Raw genomic sequence first — 18,831 nt, forward strand, 5'->3', positions numbered from 1 at the left:
TCTTGTTCTTGGAATTTGGTGTCATGGGCTCTAGCGGCATCTAGGGTTTGTGAGAGATAGATCCTCCTCTCGAATTAAGGATCAGTTGTATCTTGCTATTTTTCTTCCATTAGTTTGATTTATGGAATAAAAAACTACTTTTTAAACATTGGATTTGTGGAGCGTTCTTGCTATTTTTGTCTATTGTTAGGGTTTACTTGAGATCTTCAAGTATTTTCTAACAAATTGGTATTAGAGCATATTTTGGGACTGTTTGGAGGATTTTTCTGAGAAAAGCAGCGGCTGATTTTAAATAGAAGGGGGCTGTTTTGTTGTTTTTGGGATCAAAATTCAGATTTTTGAGTCCAACAAAAATCAGGGTATCAATGACGTACAAGAAAGTGGATGCATTGGATGAACACCTCGAATGGGAGATGAGCCAAATGAAAGCAACTGTGGAAGATAGAATTTCATCCGTGGAAGAAAAAGTTTCCAATCTTCATGAGATGGCGAAGAAAATATCAGAAAATCAAATTCAAATGATAGCATCAAAAACAACGGCAGGTAGGAAGAACTACGAATTTTGAATTTCGTATGAGGGAAAATGATGTGGAGATCATGGAGGAAAGGTGGAAGGTATGGAGAGAAGCGTGGTTATGGGTGGGTGGGGGGGGGGGGGGGGGCATGAACCAAGGGGTGCTGATCGGGAGAGAAAAGAGGGGGTTTATAATAGGAGGGATGCTGATTTTGAAGGAATAAGGGGAGAAAGCGAAGAGGGGTTTGGGTATGAGCGTGAAAGGGAAGATCGGGACACTTAGAGAGGGTCAAACACTTGGGAAAGGGGAAATTATGTTTGAAAGGAAAGGCATTGTCTTGGAACCAATAAAGAGACATAAGGAGTCCTAATACGGAGTTAAAGGGAGTCAAGAAATGCTTATTGGAATGTTTCCTTCCTGGTAGAGGAGGGGACTTCTATGAAGAGTTCTTTGCACTAGTGCATGAGGGATCAATGGCAGATTATCGCGAGAGATTTGAGTACCTGACCAGTCGATTAGATCGACTATCGGAGACTGTTTTGGAGGGTAATTTCATGAAGGGACTCAAATAAGATATCAAGGCCACAGTGAGAGTCATGAGACCTCATGACGGGAGATGCAATGGAGCTGGCACAGCTAGTGGAGGATCAGAAGTACTAAGAGAGTGGAGCCTAGGTCAACAGTTCAGTTGGCTCTTACAGGATAACTACCACTTTTTTAACACCCAAGGGACCTACAATAGGCAACATTTGTGAGACTCCTAGAAAGAAGCCAGGAGGAGAAGGAAGTGCGGGGAACTTCAAAAGACTGACAGAGAGGGAGATGCAGGAGAAGAGGACAAAGGGACTATGCTTCAAATATGATAAGAAGTATACTGCAGGACACAGGTGCAGGGACCGAACTCTTCAGGTTCTCACCGTCTGTGATGACGAGAAAGCTGAGGTAGGTTAGAGTGAGGAAGAGAGAGATGGAGAACAAGCTGCATCTGGATGTGGTGAAAGTCTCCCTGAATTTTGTTGTAGGATTTACTCTGAATCATACATGAAGGTGAAAGGATAAATAGTAGACAATGAGGTGATGGTGTTGATTGATAGTGGTGCTACTCACAATTTCATCTCCAACCAGGTTTTAAACCAATTGGGGGTTAAATTGGTAGATACATGATGTTATGGAGTAATAATGGGTACGGAGAAGGTAGAGATAGGCCAGAGGATCTGTAGAGTAGTGTTGACCATACAGGGGATTCAGGTCAGGGAGTATTTTCTCCCATTGGAATTAGAAAGCACTGATGTCATCCTAGGGATGAAGGTGCAGATCTTGAGAGACACCAAGGTCAACTAGGGGACACTAACGATGGCGCTGGTGGTAGATGGGAGAAGAGTAGTGATAAGATGAGATGCAGGGCTCTCCAAAGTCATGATATCACTTAAAACCATGGTGATGAGCATACAGGAGGAGGAGAAGGTCATCTAGTAGAACTACGCATGCTGGAGGGGGTCATATTGGAGGATGGAGGGGACATTCCTCTTTCATTGCAACCCTTGATTCAGCAATTCCCTGAGATTTTTCAACCACCTCAAAGATTGCCACCTCCGCGGGAACAAAAGCATGTTATTATCTTGAAGAAAATAGTCTCACCTATCAAAGTTCATTCGTATCGTTATCCTCAAATCCAGAAGGATGAAATCGAGAGATTGATTAGGGAAATGTTGGAGGAAGGAATCATTTGACCCAGTGTCAGTACAACGCTATTAGTCAAGAACTTCAGCAGAAATTTTTTTTGTTCCACCTTGAGGATAATATGACTCTTTGGAAGAAGAGTATTGATAGACTGATCAAATTTGATAGGGATGGAATTAGGAAATTTTCAAATCAAGAGGGAGTTTTTTAGGAAGGTTCTTAATCAAAAGGATTTAATTAAAAATTATTTCTAAATTGAAGAGGACATAATTAGGGACTATTTTTTGTTTGGGGGATTAATTAGAAAATATTTTCTAATTGAAGAGGGCTGAGTTGGGAGGAAAATAATTATGAAAATAGGAGGATTGGGGGACTATTTAGGTATTTATTGTTTAATTGTTTGCTCTAAATAAGAATAAAGGAATAGGGTTAGGGGTAGGCAAATTATTGTGGATGTTCTGGTTCTAAGAGTTCGGTGTCTTGGGCTAAAGGCATCTAGGGATTGGGAGAGATAGATCCTCCTCTCGAATTGAGGATTAATTGTATCTTGCTATTTTTCATCCGTTAGTTTGATTTCTGCAATAAAAATTACTGTTTTGCTTGTTTTTTTCATTGGATTTATGGAGCAATCTTACTATTTTTGCCTTTATTGTTAGGGTTTACTTAGGATCTATGATGCACGGACACGGACACGGCGACACGGACACGACACAGACACGGGACGGCTTTTTTTGAAAATATAGGACACGGGTACGGCGCGGACACGACAATACATTTTTTTATATAGTGTATATATATTAATGTAATATCTTATTAAAAATGACAAACAATAATAAATGAATGACATGATAACTTTTCTAGCTTATAATATAAAATATTTAGGACTAACAACTTTCTTGTGGGACTTCAATGTTTTTGTTTTCGATTGCATTGGGGATTGTGGGAGTATTGTTGATCAAGAGTGTAGCTATATGACATATTATCAATCTTTTATTGTTAAGAGATCACAACTTGTGATTTCTTTATTATCAAGATTTTATTTTTTAATATCTTCCTTATTTTTAAGATTGAATAAGGGGATTTTTCTACTAATAAATATAAGACTTAGTCTTCTATAAAACTCAATCTATGATTCTTCATAATATTTTGGTTGGATGAGTTTTTATTTACTTTTACGGGTCTACTTATATTCAAAAGAGAGATTTAAATATTATAGGTAGAGATAATCTTCAGATTATGAGAATGCAATTGACTTTAGTGATCTTAGCAAACGAAATGAAAATAAAGATTTTTGTTTTTATAGGCATATTAGTTATACCAAAGTTAAAGAGGCTTTCAAGAAAATGAAAAGTGGAAAAGCTGTTGAACCTTATGATATTCCAATAGAGGTGCAAAAATGCTTAGGAGATGAAGGAATTTCTTAGCTTACTAAATTTTTTAATACTATTTTCATGACTAAAAAGAAACTAGATGATTGGAGAATGAATGTGTTGATTCCTATTTTTAAGAATAAATGTGATGCACAAGTTTGTGTGAATTATAGAGGAATTAAGTTAATGTATCATACTTTAAAACTATGGGAAAGAGTTATGGAGCATAGGTTGCGGCGTAACACTAATGATTCACAAAATAAATTTGGATTCATGCCAGGTAAGTCTACTATGGAAGCTATACATTTACTGAGAGGTTTGATGGAAAAGTATAGAGAGAATATAGAGGATCTACATATGATTTTTATTGATTTAGAGAAGCATATGATAAAGTTTTGAGATAAGTGATATGGAGAGTTCTACATAAGGAGTTAATAATGCTTATATTCAAGTCATTAATGATATGTATGCAGGAGCTGTTACTTGTGTTCAAACACAAGATGGTTTGACTAAGTATTTCCTATTTTAGTTGAATTACATCAAGGATCAACCTTCGCCCATATCTTTTTGCTTTAGTCATGGATGTTCTCACTAGACATTTGTAGAGGTTGTATCCTGGTGTATGATTTTTGCTGAGATTTTCTTCTTATTGATAAGACTAGAGAGGGAGAAAGGTAAACTTGAAGGTCAACCTTACAGTCTAAAGGCTTTCATTTGAGTAGATCTAAAACTAAATCTATGGAATGTAATTTTAATAATAATAGATCTAGTGGGGACATTGTGATTTTGGGCGATCAAGTCATTTATAAGAGCACACGTTTAGATATCTTAGATCTACTTTTACGTTTATGTTATCTCCCTCTATAATGATACCATTAGCCTCAAGCATCCAATTTTGAATAAAATTCCTCAAGGATTTAAAAGCCAAGAGCTCAACCTGTGCACTATCCCAATGAACATATCCACATCCAAATGCCATCAAAAACCTGCCTTTGCAATCTCTTACAACTCCTCCAATTCTAGCTTTGCTAGACTTGCATAATGATCCATCAATATTTATTTTTAACCAATTGGGTGGAGGAGGGTACCAAAATTTGTACAGTCGTGAAGACTGATTAGTACCCCAGTTGCCCAATATGATACTACCTTTATGAGAAGAAGCCATAAAACTTATGACTCTAGAGGCAATAGTAGCATTGCTTTCTTCCACATCTCCATGTTTTACTTTATTTCTATTCAACCATGAATGAAAAAGCAAAATAAAGTACATTCTAGGCAAGAAAGAATCTCTTACCGCTATTTCCTTTAGTTTGTTCAAGCACTCCGAAAAAGATCTGAAGCAAAGAACAGGAAATCCCGATGTATTCAATAGTCTTATAGCCTGTAGCAGTTTCGGACAAGTTGTTGTGCAATGGTCAATATTCTCCACCTCTATACAACCTCTTGAGAAAAGATTAGAATCAGCCAACCTTTTAGAAAACAGAAAATCTGTAGTTGGAATTGCATTCATACATAATCTCCAAACAAACACTTCAACTCTTGGATTAAGCTTCAATTTAAAGAACCAATGATACAACTCTTCTTGCATATTCTCAGAAAACCGTGCTGCATAGGATAGAGCTGAAACAAATTTGCCCGATAACTTGAATATGAGTTCCAATCTGTCTTCCTCCAAGTTCTGAAGAATATCCACTTTAGTGATCAGATTTATGAGTTCTTCCCCAAAAAAAAGTGACAGCTTCGGCACATCCCAAGCTCTATTAACTATAATAGAGTTGAGATTTACATTTTCTCCTTCCCAATTGGTTACAAACGTCAGCCATCTTTCTAAGCTCTTATCAAGTATCCATATATCCTTCTTAATATTAATCAGTGATCCATTGGCTATGCTCTATCTTAAGATCCCCTTGAGAGAATCCCATCCATCCATTAAAATCTTCCATGTACTTGAAGAACATTTCCTCCCTTCATTATTCCACCAACAAGTACCATATTTATCCCTGATATTCCTATTGAGCAAAGTGTTTGGTTTATCAAGTAGGTTCCAAGCAAATATTGCTCTTAGAGAACCCACTCTTGAGACAGCTAAAAAAAGACCAAAGCCTCCATATTCTTTTGGTTTACATAAAGTATCCCATGCCACATAATGAAAACCATGTGATCCATCATGTTTATTCCACAAATAATTCCTACATGCCTTGCCAAACTCTTTCAAAATGCTCAAAGGAACCAAGGAGTGAGAAGAAGAAAATAAAGGAAGAGTAAGAAAAACATTCTTTAACAAGGTTATTCTTCCCTCCATTGAGATAAATCTATTTCCCCAAACATTTGAGCGTTTTAGAAGCTTTATCCAATAGATTTTGAAAATCAGTTTTTCTCAATCTTCTCAAAGCAATTTTAACACCCAAATACTCCATTTCATCAACCACTTTCATGTTGAGGATTTTAGCTATCCGTTTCTTCCTTCTTCTCCCTATACTCTTCCCCATTAGTATAGAAGATTTTTGGAGATTTACCTTTTGACCGGTCCAATTGCAATAATCATGGATCAACCTCTTCAATACATTGATGTTCCTCAATTTTGCATCCAAGAAGAGAAGAATTTCGTCTGCATATAAAAGGTGTGAAACCTTCTTTGCATTTTGTGATAGTTTGATGCCAATTCCAAGTCTCTATCCAAGAAAGAGTTAGACAATAATTGTGAACAAATAATAAATAGTAAGGGAGATAGAGGGCATCCTTGCCGAAATCCACATCTTCCCAAAATCCAAGTAGAGTCGCTCCCATTAATCATTATAGAGAACATTGGGTTCTTCACACATTCCAACAATAAATCTGAGAATTTATTTGGAAAACCCAATATTATCAACATTTGCTTCAAAGTCTCCCAACACATGCTATCATATACTTGTTCCATGTCTATCTTAATGTCCAAATACCCTTCTCTAGTTTTAGAACACCTGATCTTGTTACAAACCTCTTGAGCTAAGAGTAAATGATCTGAAATTGTTCTTCCTTTGACAAATGCAACTTGTTCTTCTGATATCACCTTATCAATTACCAAAAGCATTCTATTCAATAGTACTTTAGCTGCAATTTGGTAAATGGAGTTGCAAAGGCTTATAGGCCTATATCCTGAAGGAGACACCGGATCTTTGACCTTTGGGATCAGCACAACCAATGTCTCTTTCCATTCTCCACAAAGCTTTCCCGAAGAAAGGAACTTATTTATTGCCTTGCATACATCATCACCTACTATATTCCAATAAAACTTAAAGAAAGAATAGGTTATACCATCAAAACCCGGGGCTACATTCTCACCCAAATTTCTGATTACATTCAGAATTTCTGCGTTGGTAAAATCTGCTTCCAGTAATGTTCTATCATCATCATCCAGCACACTAGCAGGTTTCGGCCAATTCAGTAGAGAACATTCCCTATTCCTCCATTTTGACTTGAAAATTTTCAGAAAAATGTCTTCAATCTCCTTCGGGTCATCCACCAAGATCCCATTAGTTCCTTTAACATGGTTGATCCAATTACTTTTTCTTCTTGCATTTGCAAATGCATGAAAGTATTTGGAATTTGAATCCCCTTCTTCCATCCACTTTACCTTGGCTCTTTGCCTTCACCATGTATTCAATCTAGCAAGATGGACATTAAGCTCTCCCACCTTACTCCTCAACATTATCAGCCTTTCTTCACTTAACCCACCTTCCACCGCCTCCTCTTCTTGTAATTGCAAAATTTCTTTTTTCAAAACTTCTTTAAGAACTAAGAAATCCTTCATCTTTGCTTTGCTCCAAAAGAACAACTCCTTCAAAGTTCTTTTTCATTTACTATTTAAAACTTGCATTTCATCTCCCATATAGGATTTTTTCCATACTTTTGAAATAATACATGAAGATGCATGAAAAGACACCCATACATCTTCAAACTTCAAAATCTTCTTTTTCCTTCCAGCTGTCTCCAATATTTTTAAGATAACCGGACAATGGTCAGATGCTATTCTAGCAATATGCCTTTCAACCGCCATTTGAATTTTTTCAAAAGCATATGAGTTCAACAAACATCTATCCAATCTCTCTAAAATCCTTGCTCCCCCAATTTTGTTATTACACCAAGTATACCTTGGACCAACCACTCCAATTTCCTGAAAATCATTGAGATTCATAAAATTTACCATATCTTTTGAGCCTTGAGAGAAAATATACTTCCTTCCACCTTTTTTATCCAATTGGGCCAGAATACAGTTAAAACCTACTCCAATCACCGATAGAACCTTTCTATGAGATACCTTTTGAAGGCAATCCCACAATTCCTTCCTTTTTACTACATCCTTACTACCATAAACCATGGAAATCATTCAGGTTCCCTTATTAAACACTTCCAAATCACCAACTACAAATTGCTCAAAAGTCTTTAAAACAGAAAAAGAAGCAAGGTCCAATCTCCACATCACCATAATTCCACCTGACATGCCAGCTATAGGGAAAAGATAGAAATCCCAATCCATTCAAATCATTTTTTGGAATGCCAATTTGTCCAAGACAGATTTTAATCTCAATCAATCCAACAAAAAACACATTATACTCCTTTACAAATTCTTTCAAATAGAGAGAGGCTTCCTTCTTCTTGGCCCCTCTACAATTCCAAAAAGCAATGGAATTCATTGATCAACCAATGGGGGTGTTACGACCCAACCCGACCGGGACGGATCCCGCTCGCATCGGGTCGTGATCCAGATTCAAACTGACTGAAGATTCCAGGATCTGGCTTTGGAATTTGTTTCAGAACTTTCTTCCAAACATTCAGACAGAAACAGACGCACAAAGCTACTATGAACATCAAATACAGCAGAACAGATCATCTATCTTTTTCTTCCTCAAAAGAATCATATACAAATACAGCTCATGGCTTTCAGACAGAAAGAAAAGCAGAACAAAAGCCATGACTGTACAAAAATCAAAAGTACAAAATACCTATAATGGATCAGACTCTGAACTTCTACTCCAAGACTTCCTTCCCTTTCCCAGAACCTGAAAACCACGTAGAAAACAAGGATGAGCTACAATAGCTCAGCAAGATATCAAACCTCCAATCAGAATCCTCAGAATCCACATCAAACGCATCAGACAAAATCCGTACAGAAATCAGATCATCAGAATCGTATATCGAATCAGAATCAGAACAGAAATCATAATTCCAGAAATTTAATCAGAACAGAATCATACAGATCAAATCAAATCAGAACAGAATCGTACAGATCAGATCAAATTATATCAAAATCCTATCAGAACATATTAAATCAGAACATATCAAATCAGAACATACAAAAGTCAGAACAGATTAAAGCAGAACAGATTCCCTGACCCTGACAGAATCTCAACGGATTCTGGCCCCTTATGCCTCCCTTCCAAGACAACTGATAAGAATCTCTCGGATTCTGGCCCTTTATGCCTCTCTTTGTGCTCAAGGCACCAGAACAGATGTGCTTTATAGCCCAGAAAGAACTTATCATCGGATCCGGAACAGAACTTGTTTTCAGATTTCAGAGCTCATTTCAGATTTTCCCTGACACAGACAGGATCTCACAGGATCCTGACCCCTTATATCCCTTTCATAGCACATCACAATCATATCATGTCATTCAGAACAAATCCGGACAATTTCAAGAAATCTACGAAAATCGGCGACATAAACGAGTATAACGGATTTACACAAAATTCACCAAATCAGAATTTTACCAAATTACCACAAAACATTCACACAAACATTATAAGACTTTTTATTCTACTGCACAACATTTACAAGACATGTGAAAATTTACATCAACAGAAAACGCCGCAAATCAAAATTATCCGGTCAAAATCTCCAGAAAATAATCAAAACGTGCACACCGGCACTTTCAATAACATAGCAAAGTTACGGCAGTAAAAACTGACCAGTCGGAAAATACGGACAAATTCGCTAACGAAAATGAAATCGACGAAAACTGTTCAAACTTCACCATTCTGAAAATTGAGAAAGGCGGAATGTGCTTACCTTGCGTACACAATTTCTTGAACTGTCTCGACGGACGAAACGGACCGGCGTGCCAAAAATCAACTTTTCACTTTGCCCGACTTTCTTCTCTCAGAAAATTCAGATATTTTGATAATTTCTGATTTTTCTCTCTTCAAAATGAGCTGATTTCAGCTAAATATCCTTCCTGATCGCCGGCCGATCGCAGACGAAACGTCAGGGAGATCGTACAAATCCCATCGGCTAGGACGATTTTAGGACGATAATTAATTTTCTTGGACGATAAAAACCCCTACTCTCTGACTTGTGCCATGCTCTGATCGTCCCGGGACGATCCCAGATCGGCCCGGACGATCCTTACAGGAAAACTTTCCTGTAACTTCTGTACAGATTCTGGAACAAACTTTGAACTGATCGTCCCGAGACGATCCACGATCGGCCCGGACGATAGGAACAAAACTGCTGTTACAGGGGGTGAGCCCCCAACTTTTAATCTACCATTTCCATCCAAAGTTCTGCCCCGTTGTAGCAATTTGACTGGCCCGAGAGATTTCAGCTCCTTGGCAAGTTTGACTTTGTTTCCTTCAGTGTTACCTCCTACCTCCTTTTCATTCATTCCCATACTTTCATTCTCCAGCACACTACACCTTTCCACCACAATTATATTTTGAATGTCATGCTTACTTTCCTTCACATAATTTTTATCAACTGTCACAGAACATAACTTTTCTTCCACATTTTCACTTAAAGATTGAAACATATTGGCCACCTTTAAAGGAGTAGAGGTAGTAGTAGATTTTATTACCTTGTCATTCAAGATTTCTTCATTCATCTTCCCAGCCGTGTTGAAGCATTCATCCTATAATGCTGATTTAGCATTACAATTTTCTCCATCCGATCTTATTTCACCTTCTTCTGCCAATTGATTGGCATCAATGCTATTCAGTCCTCCGTTAATCACACAAGATTCCTTATCTTTGATCAATAGATTTTCTTCAGTACGATCAGTATCTATTTTGCTTTGATACTTCATTTCCACTTTTTTCTGGATTGGTCTCAGCTTGGACACTTCCCTATTAAACCTTTTTTTCCTTCTATAGTTTGCATGGACCCATGGTCCATAACTATCTTTCATCTCCGTCTCATGTGCCTTATGCAGATTACCATGGCCTTGAGTAAAAGAAGCCTCCACAGGTTTATTTTCCACCACATTTACCTTCTTACATTTACTTTTATCATGGCCAATCATGCCACACTCATAACACAAAGATGAGATTCTCTCATATTCAACCTTTTGAAAGAATTTCCCACCCAATCCTTCCACCCAAACACCTAAGGGAAGTGGTTTATCTAGCTCCACACGAACACAAACTCTAGCAAACTCCCTCCTTCTCCATTGAAACATGTTCCCATCCAACATTAAGGGAACACCTATCATAGAAGCAATCATAGCCACATTATTCTCATCCCAACATTGAAGAGGTAATTGTGGCATTCTAATCCATATAGGAGAAGTTAATCCTTTCACTAAGCTAGGAGAAATATCAATTGCCCCTTTTCCATTCCCACAATGTGGCCATTTACAAACCAAGGCCCACCTAATAACACTCCTTCCATTGCTTCCAATGTCTTGAAAGAACATAAATACCAACCCATTCCTAAGGTTGTAAAGTGGAATTGTCCAAAGAGAGCCCATTGCCTTCTCAACTCCCAAGCAACTACATGAGAAGGAACTTCCTTGCCAAAAACCTTAGAAACCAGTGAATGCTCCAGCTTCTTAGCATTCAAAATTTCAGCAGATTCAACTAACTTGACTGCTTTTCCATCCTCAGATAACACCACATCCTCTCTTTTGAAATTCAATTTGATATAATATTTTTTTTTACTCCACGGGTTATACAACCTGCTACCTTCTTCGATGTTTTCAGACAATTTCTCAATCACCAGGTCTGCAGCACATTCACTGCTCTCCACAGTAATCTCCAAAGGATCCTTCATCATCTTAATATTATTCTGAATATTTTTGTCAATTGGATCCGACGAATTCGCATTTATCACGCTGTCATAAACAGGGATTGCATTTGAATTCGAAAATATATTCACAAAAATTTTCATACCAGAAGATGAAGCCTCGGGATCATAAGGTTTATCCAGAGAAAATCCATTCAATTTCAAACTTTGTGGAGTCTTACTATCAGCAATCAAAGAAACATTTTTACCTTTGCCTTCAACATTCTTAGCCTTCTCAGAATGAAAATCAACATTTTCAGAAATGATTAATTCACCCTTCAATCTCCGTCTACGAACCTCATCCGCATCACAATCATTTCCAGTAACCAATCCCCCTTGCTCAGATTTATTTTGCATAACCACTTCGCCTACAGCTGCTGCTTTCCCAGTCGAGGCAATTGTTGGCCGACGACAATCCGCCGCCATGCCCTTCCTCCCTCCCGAAGCCAAGGAGAAAAAACTGGGAATGAAAAATTTGAAAAATTTGAAACCAGAACTTTCTCTCTCTAGAATCTAACGGGAGCTTCTCTCTCTAGAATCCAACGGGAGCTTCTCTCTATTTGAAACCAAAAATATTTAATTTATCACAATTAATCTTTAAACAATTTGGGTTATTTTATTTAAAGAGGTTGTCGATACAAAAGATAGGCACATACATCTATATAGTTTATCAAGTATCATAAAATAATATTATGAAATTTAATAAATATAAATTTTAAATTTTCTTCATCTCCCTTCTCTCGAACAAGTTATAATATATATTCCTCACAAATAAATTAATATTTTAGCAACTCCTTACATTTAGCTTATCATATACATGATTTATATGAAAATATTAAAAATTATTATTAATTATTAAAATTATAAACATATTGTAGATGTAAACATGAGATATGTAGAATTCAAATCAACCTGGATACCACTAGGTCTAGCCCCAGGACCAAGTGCTTTAGATGCCAGGGGTATGGGCATATCGCTTCTCAATGATCCAGTCCCTACAAAGTTACGATTATCGAAGAGATCACTGAAAAAGAATTCGAACCCAAAGTCGACCAGATTCACCAAGTGGAAGACGATGGTGAATTCTTTGAGGATGACAACAATGTTGTCATCCATTGCATTTAAAAAGTTTACACCTCTCCCATCTGTATGGTGAGAAGTGCAATATCACAACCTGTTGCCACGATGACTAGCGTAGGATTGCGATCTTTCACACCTACACCAAAATCAAGGATAAAAACTGTAAAGTCGTCGTGGATAATGGCAGCTGCATCAATGATGTCTCCTCCAGCATGGTGTCTAAGCTTGGCCTGTCTGATGTTCCTCACCCCAACCCCTATAAGGTAGCTTTGATCAACTCCACTGCCTTGGAGATGAAGGAACGAAGCCTCGTACCTATCTCCTTCACTGACTATAAGGCATGGTTTAAAATTTCGCAATATGAGGCTCGCCTTGAGGCCCGCCTTTGCGCAATTCCAATAAAAAACGCCTCGATGCTTACGCCTTACGCCTCGAGTTTTTTTTTATGAGGCTTGCGCCTCAACTTGGTTGAGGCCCGCCTCGCCTCACTGGCTTAAGGCTTATGTCTCACACTATATATATTAAAACTTACATAAATCTTGAAGTAAATGCCCGATATTAGACTCTATATGAGAGGAGGAAGGGGAGAGAACAATTCACCATAATGATGATTCAAATGAAGAACCCCTTAGTGATGACAGTGCTGATGACTTATGAGTTCTTATGTGATATGTCATTGCTATTTATTTTTGGAAATTGGAATTATATGTTAATGAAAAGAATACTAGGATTTGGGAAAGATAAAATTTTGTGTTGAACTATATTTCATGTTGTCTTATTATTGAGATATTTTGATTTCACTTCATATCTTATGCTTTTTTATGTTTTATATTATTATCTCATTAGTATATAAAAAATTTATCATTTTATGTTTACGCAATCTTTCGATTTTGAGGCTTACGCCTCAAAACGCATTGAGGCTTATGCCTCGCCTCACGAATGAAAAACGCCTCAATACCCGAATACACAATTTTAAACATTGCTATAAGGAGAATATTTGGTGTGATTTGTTGATTATGAATGTTGGACAAATCCTTCTAGGTTGTCCCTGGATATTTGACAATGATTTTCACATCTATGGGCATTCAAACACCTGCATTTTTTAACATGCGGGCAAAAAGATCAAGATTTTGCCATCACAGACTCGGGTTAAGGATGATCCTAAACCCAACCTTGTCAAATTCAAGAAGGGATTTAACCTGATAACCGCCAAGGTTTTGGATTCTAAAGTAGCCCAAAGCACACCCCAGTACGCCTTAGTCGGTCGTGAGACTTCCGTTGAGTCTAATGAACCAGTCACTTAAAAGGTTCAGCCCATACTTAGTAAGTTTGTTGATGTCTTCTCTGATGATCTTCCTGATCAATTACCTCCGCTTAGAGACATCTATCATGCTATTCATGTCCCTGGAGCCTCCCTACCCAAACTCCCCACAACCAAATTCTCCTACAATAACTCTGTGAACCGCACCACTGGATTAAGTCCTGCAAAAATTATTTATGGGTACAAACCTAGACAGTCATTAGATCTCATCCCTAAGTCTTCTAAGTATAGGATTTTTTAATCTGCATCTTCATTTGCATATCATTTGCATGATCTGCATAAAGAAATTGCACGCAAAATTGATCATAGCAATATTAATTATAAACTACATGTTGATTTTAAACAAAGATTTTAAACTTTTGAGGTTGGAGGTTCAGTGATGGTGCGTATTTGTCCGGAACGGTTCCCAAAAGAAACGGTTAAGAAATTGCATGCTAAAAGTGCAGGTCCATTTAAAATAGTCAAGAAAATTAATAACAATGCGTACATGGTGGATTTGCCTATTGAATTCAACATTAATCTCTCTTTTAACATAAAAGATTTAGTAGAGCCTATGAGGGCAGAGTTTAACCCACCAAATCCACTTCAAACTGAACATTGGGTGACCCTACCCTGTGAGAACCCAAGCCTACCACCACACCCAAATATTCCCAAAATACTTATAGCGGAGAAGGTTGACACGATTATAAGTGAAGACATTATTTCCACAAAAGATGACGAACGAAGAAGATATCTGATAAGGTGGAGAGGTAAACCAGAGTAAGAAGATACGTGGCTCGAGCGCGAGGAGCTTCAGCAGATTAACCTAGATGCATTAGAGTTCTATGAGAGTAGCTGGGACGTGTACTTGACGGAATCGAGCTTTTTCCTGCCCCGGGAGAATGATGGACATCAGGTCTAGGAATGTTTACCAGAGGCGAGACTGACGATCTACGGCCACGATCGCGCCGATCTATTTTTTGAGTCATTTTATGTATTTGATTTATTTATGCACTTTTTTTTTATTTCTACCCTTACTTGATGGCCTAGTCGTATGTATGCCCTTAGGGGAAGTTCGTCTTTTATTTTCCTTTCATTGTATGAGGCTATTTATAAACCCCTTATTATTCTTTTGAAGTTATGAATGATCATTCATATTTTGTGTCTTCTCCTATGTGTTGTAAGAGAGAGCTTTGGAGATGTTGAAGTCCCTATGTGAGGGTATCGTATACCCACCAACCAAAGGAAGAGTTTAGGTTCGCGTTCGACAACGTCACTACCCATCCTCCTCCACCCTCAAACCGCCGACCCTCTCCCCTCAAAATCTCCCCTAGCCGTCGGCCAAGTATCCACCCACTCCTCCCTAAGCCACCGGCCCTCACAATCCCCTCCTTCACCCAACCAAAGTCACACCTCCCCTCTCCTTGCGTCCGAACACCACCACCTCCAAACCGCTGGTCACAAACCACCCACACCTCACCCTCCGGCCCTACTCCCCTCTCCCTCCTTTTCTTTCCAAATCTCTTCTAGGGAAAAAATTGAATACTTGTATAATTTAGATTATCTTAAACTTGGAAAGATTTCAATTTATAAATTCAAATTTATTTGAATTTGAATCATTTCCTAAAATAAGATTAATCTATTTTGGACACTTTCCAATTCCCTCAAATCTAAAATAATTAGAGATTTGCCCCTAATTATCTTTCCTTAATTAGTATTCTATGTTTGGAAAGAGTCTTAAATCCCCAATCAATTTCCCCCCATGCATGGCCGGACCCCTCTATCTATTTAATTCAATCAATTAATTAGATACTTGCCTCTAATCCTCTTTCCTTAGTTAACATCCTAAGTTTGAAAAGGATTTTTTAAATTCCCCAATCAACCCCATGCATGGCCGGCCCTCCCTCTCTCTCCAATTCAATCAATTCATCTTAACTCCCTAGACTCTCAAAACCAGCCATCTCCAACCTTCTGGGTGTCCCAGTTCTCTCCCACGTTGCCCTCAGTTTTCTCTGAATTCCTGCTTGCTGTCACCCTATTCCAGAAAGAGTATCTCATTGTCCAGTACCCTGAGGATCACAAATTGCTGTCCAAAGTTTCCAGCATCAAAAAGTAGCTGCCCAAGGCTTTTCTGAGCAAATATAGGTTGCTGTCCAGAATCTTCCCAAGACCAAAACTGCTGCTGTCCAGAGAATTCTGCACCTATCCATGCTGTCCAGCTGGTCGGGAGATCTTTGTGTGGTGTCCTGAAGCTGCAGTTTGCTATCCAACGAATGCAGCCCAAGCTAGCTTGCTGTCCACCGTACAGAAATCACCAAATTGCTGTCCAAAGGAAGCTAGGAGGTGCATGTTGCAATCCACTCTCTCTCAAGCACCCAAACGATCACACTGGAGCTTCGAATCTCCTTTTCTTTGGATAAACTTTTTTCTCTCACTCTTAGCTCTTCCTAGTTTACTCTTCAATTCTGGTCTTACTTGATTCATGAAGATCTTGTTAATTTCCCTCCATTAAAGCTTAGTAATTTTAATTTTAGAGAGTTGAGTGAGTGGATCTTTTCATAGTGACTTATCTTGTTGTTAACTACGGGATTTTATTGATGCTCTTCTATGTATGATATGTCTGATCTAATGGCTATTTAAATGGTCTTAGCTTTCACATGTGTAACTTAGCCTAAACTAAATTCACCTCTCTTGTTTTACTTCATCATTTAAATATCTGCAAGTCTAAGTAATACTGTTTCGAACAATTCAAGCGTGCAAAATTCCTATCTAAACATTGTCTAAGCATTCTAGTCCTGCATCATCTAGCTTATACAAAACTCAAACTATGATTCACAAAAAATATTTGGATGGAAGTGCTATTAATTCAACTATCAAGAGTCAAATCCATATTCAACTAAGAGAACTGGAGATTTATGGTAAGCTCTTTAGTACAAGTGTGATGCTTGATGGTATTATTTCGTAATCTCCTTCCTACTTTGTTTCATTTTTATAAATCTTGTTAGTGGTTTTCATGTGTGATTTAAATTAGTCATGCTAGATACAATCAAGATTTCTATGATTTCATTGTTTTTCAATTAGATTGTATGGTTTCAAAGATCCATAACTACTATGCATTATTCTAGCATAGAACTTTTGAAGTGTTATTTGCATTGAAATTTTATATTTTCTCTGTTTTTATCTGAGATGAAGATAAATTATTAAAATTAAGAGTCTGTGCACCGCAAGGTTTTGTGTGTTTAATGATTCTGTACATTTCATATTAGAAATGCATTAAAACTCTAGACCCTAAAGCAGCCTACATCAATTGCACTAGAATGATTGTTCAATTGAGTAAAAACCTCAAAGATGGACTTGTTGAGAGCAATAATACTAAGCAATTACAAAATGTTATTTCTAGAGATATGTTAGAAAGACCTTAAAAACAGAGTTTGGGAGGACTAAAATAAAATCTAAATCCCAAAAGGATGGCTAAGCATATTGATCATAATTGAGCAAAGGAAACAGCTATAAGTTTAAGGTAGCATCTAGCATTCACCTCAAGAAATTGCTAAATATATCTTTAAAAATTAAAAATAATTTGGTTGGTAAGTCTAACAAAAACAAAATATAGCAGCAAAAGGTAAAAGATATATTACAAGGCCTCTTTGTGGTACTGCTCCATAACCTGCCTCCAGCCAGGTAAAATATCTTCAAAACACACAAATAAAAAGGGAGGCTACGTTAGAATTAGAAAATTTTAATCTAGCTGAAAAAAATTCAACTCAGTGGTACTTTGAAATTACAAAGTTACATTTATAAGAAAATACATAGTGATCATGTAGATAAACAACAAGCTCACAAGCTAAAGAAAATTCAACAAATTAATGAAAGGTTTAACATAGAAAAAAAGACAACAATCAAGAGATTATCAGAATTATACAGGTATTTACATTGCAATTAAAGGATGTAGAAGAGCAGAAAATTTATGGATGCAACGACTTAGCAATATCAATGTCTCATCTAGTAAGTTCAGAGTTTTCTGATTAAAAAAAATGCATAGAACTTTCAGATTCCTTTTGACCGTCAATTAATATTCAGAAAACATGGGCACAAAAACAGATTCAATAATGGTTGATACCATGTTGAAATATTTTACTTGTCTTTATAATTAATTTTCTGATCTATAGTAGATAAGTTCCGACATTTACTTTAAAAAAGTAAGCAATAAAAATAATAAATATGAGGGAAAATAAAGAAATTGTCTCATGAAGAGAAAACATAGGGAACATGCTCTAGTATTTTACCTTCTGAAGGCCATTGATTTGGAGCATAAAAGGGTTTTTTTGCATCAGGATCATCTTCATGTACTTCAACACCTATGAAATATCCTTCTTTGAAGTCACCTAGAATATCCAAGAAAAATACAGTTTACAATTCAAAAAATATATGAAGCTGTAGCCACATAAGGAAATTATTCAACCATAATCAAAGTAGATAGGTTAATTATGGATCAAGGGAGTGATATTATGGGAAACATCTAAAATTGAAACTTCAAGGTTGGAAAATGGAATTAATTAAATGATGACAAGGAGAATGCCTTAGGCAAATGGCATAGACAAGCACCTTCCTTGCTTTAGCTAGTTTGCTAAAGAAAACTTTTTTTTTTACCTTCCTTAACTTCTTGTTATACACTAAATAGAAAGAAATTAAAAGGAATTTTCCATTTTTTGTAGTAACCATTTTCTCCTTTTCTTAATAAGGGTATAGGATCTGTTTGGTTTAAAGGAATCGAAAGAGAGGAAAAATAAATGAAAATGTAAAGGGAATTGAATTAAAATTATTTTTACCCAATTGTTTGGTCAAGTCAAAA

At 37.1% G+C, this 18,831-nt stretch overlaps 1 protein-coding gene across 2 annotated transcripts in view; it reads right to left on the reverse strand.

The window, feature by feature from the left end:
- The window catches only part of LOC110106777 (2-oxoglutarate-Fe(II) type oxidoreductase hxnY-like), a 30,939-nt gene extending 12,550 nt beyond the window's left edge, over positions 1-18,389 (reverse strand). Inside the window, exons 1-2 of one of the 2 annotated variants that reach the window (XM_020836792.2) lie at positions 18,266-18,389; positions 17,618-17,669 (exon numbers count right to left, since the gene is read on the reverse strand). In XM_020836792.2, the coding sequence (XP_020692451.1) occupies positions 17,618-17,643 (26 nt within the window). In that variant the 5' untranslated portion in view covers positions 17,644-17,669; positions 18,266-18,389. The remainder of the gene's footprint in view (positions 1-17,617; positions 17,670-18,265) is intronic. The other variant, XM_020836791.2, reaches the window with a different exon arrangement.
- Between the last annotated feature and the right edge of the window lie 442 nt (positions 18,390-18,831).

Source organism: Dendrobium catenatum, unplaced genomic scaffold (genome assembly GCF_001605985.2).
Source record: "Dendrobium catenatum unplaced genomic scaffold, ASM160598v2 original_scaffold_104185, whole genome shotgun sequence".
Lineage (NCBI taxonomy): Eukaryota > Viridiplantae > Streptophyta > Magnoliopsida > Asparagales > Orchidaceae > Dendrobium > Dendrobium catenatum.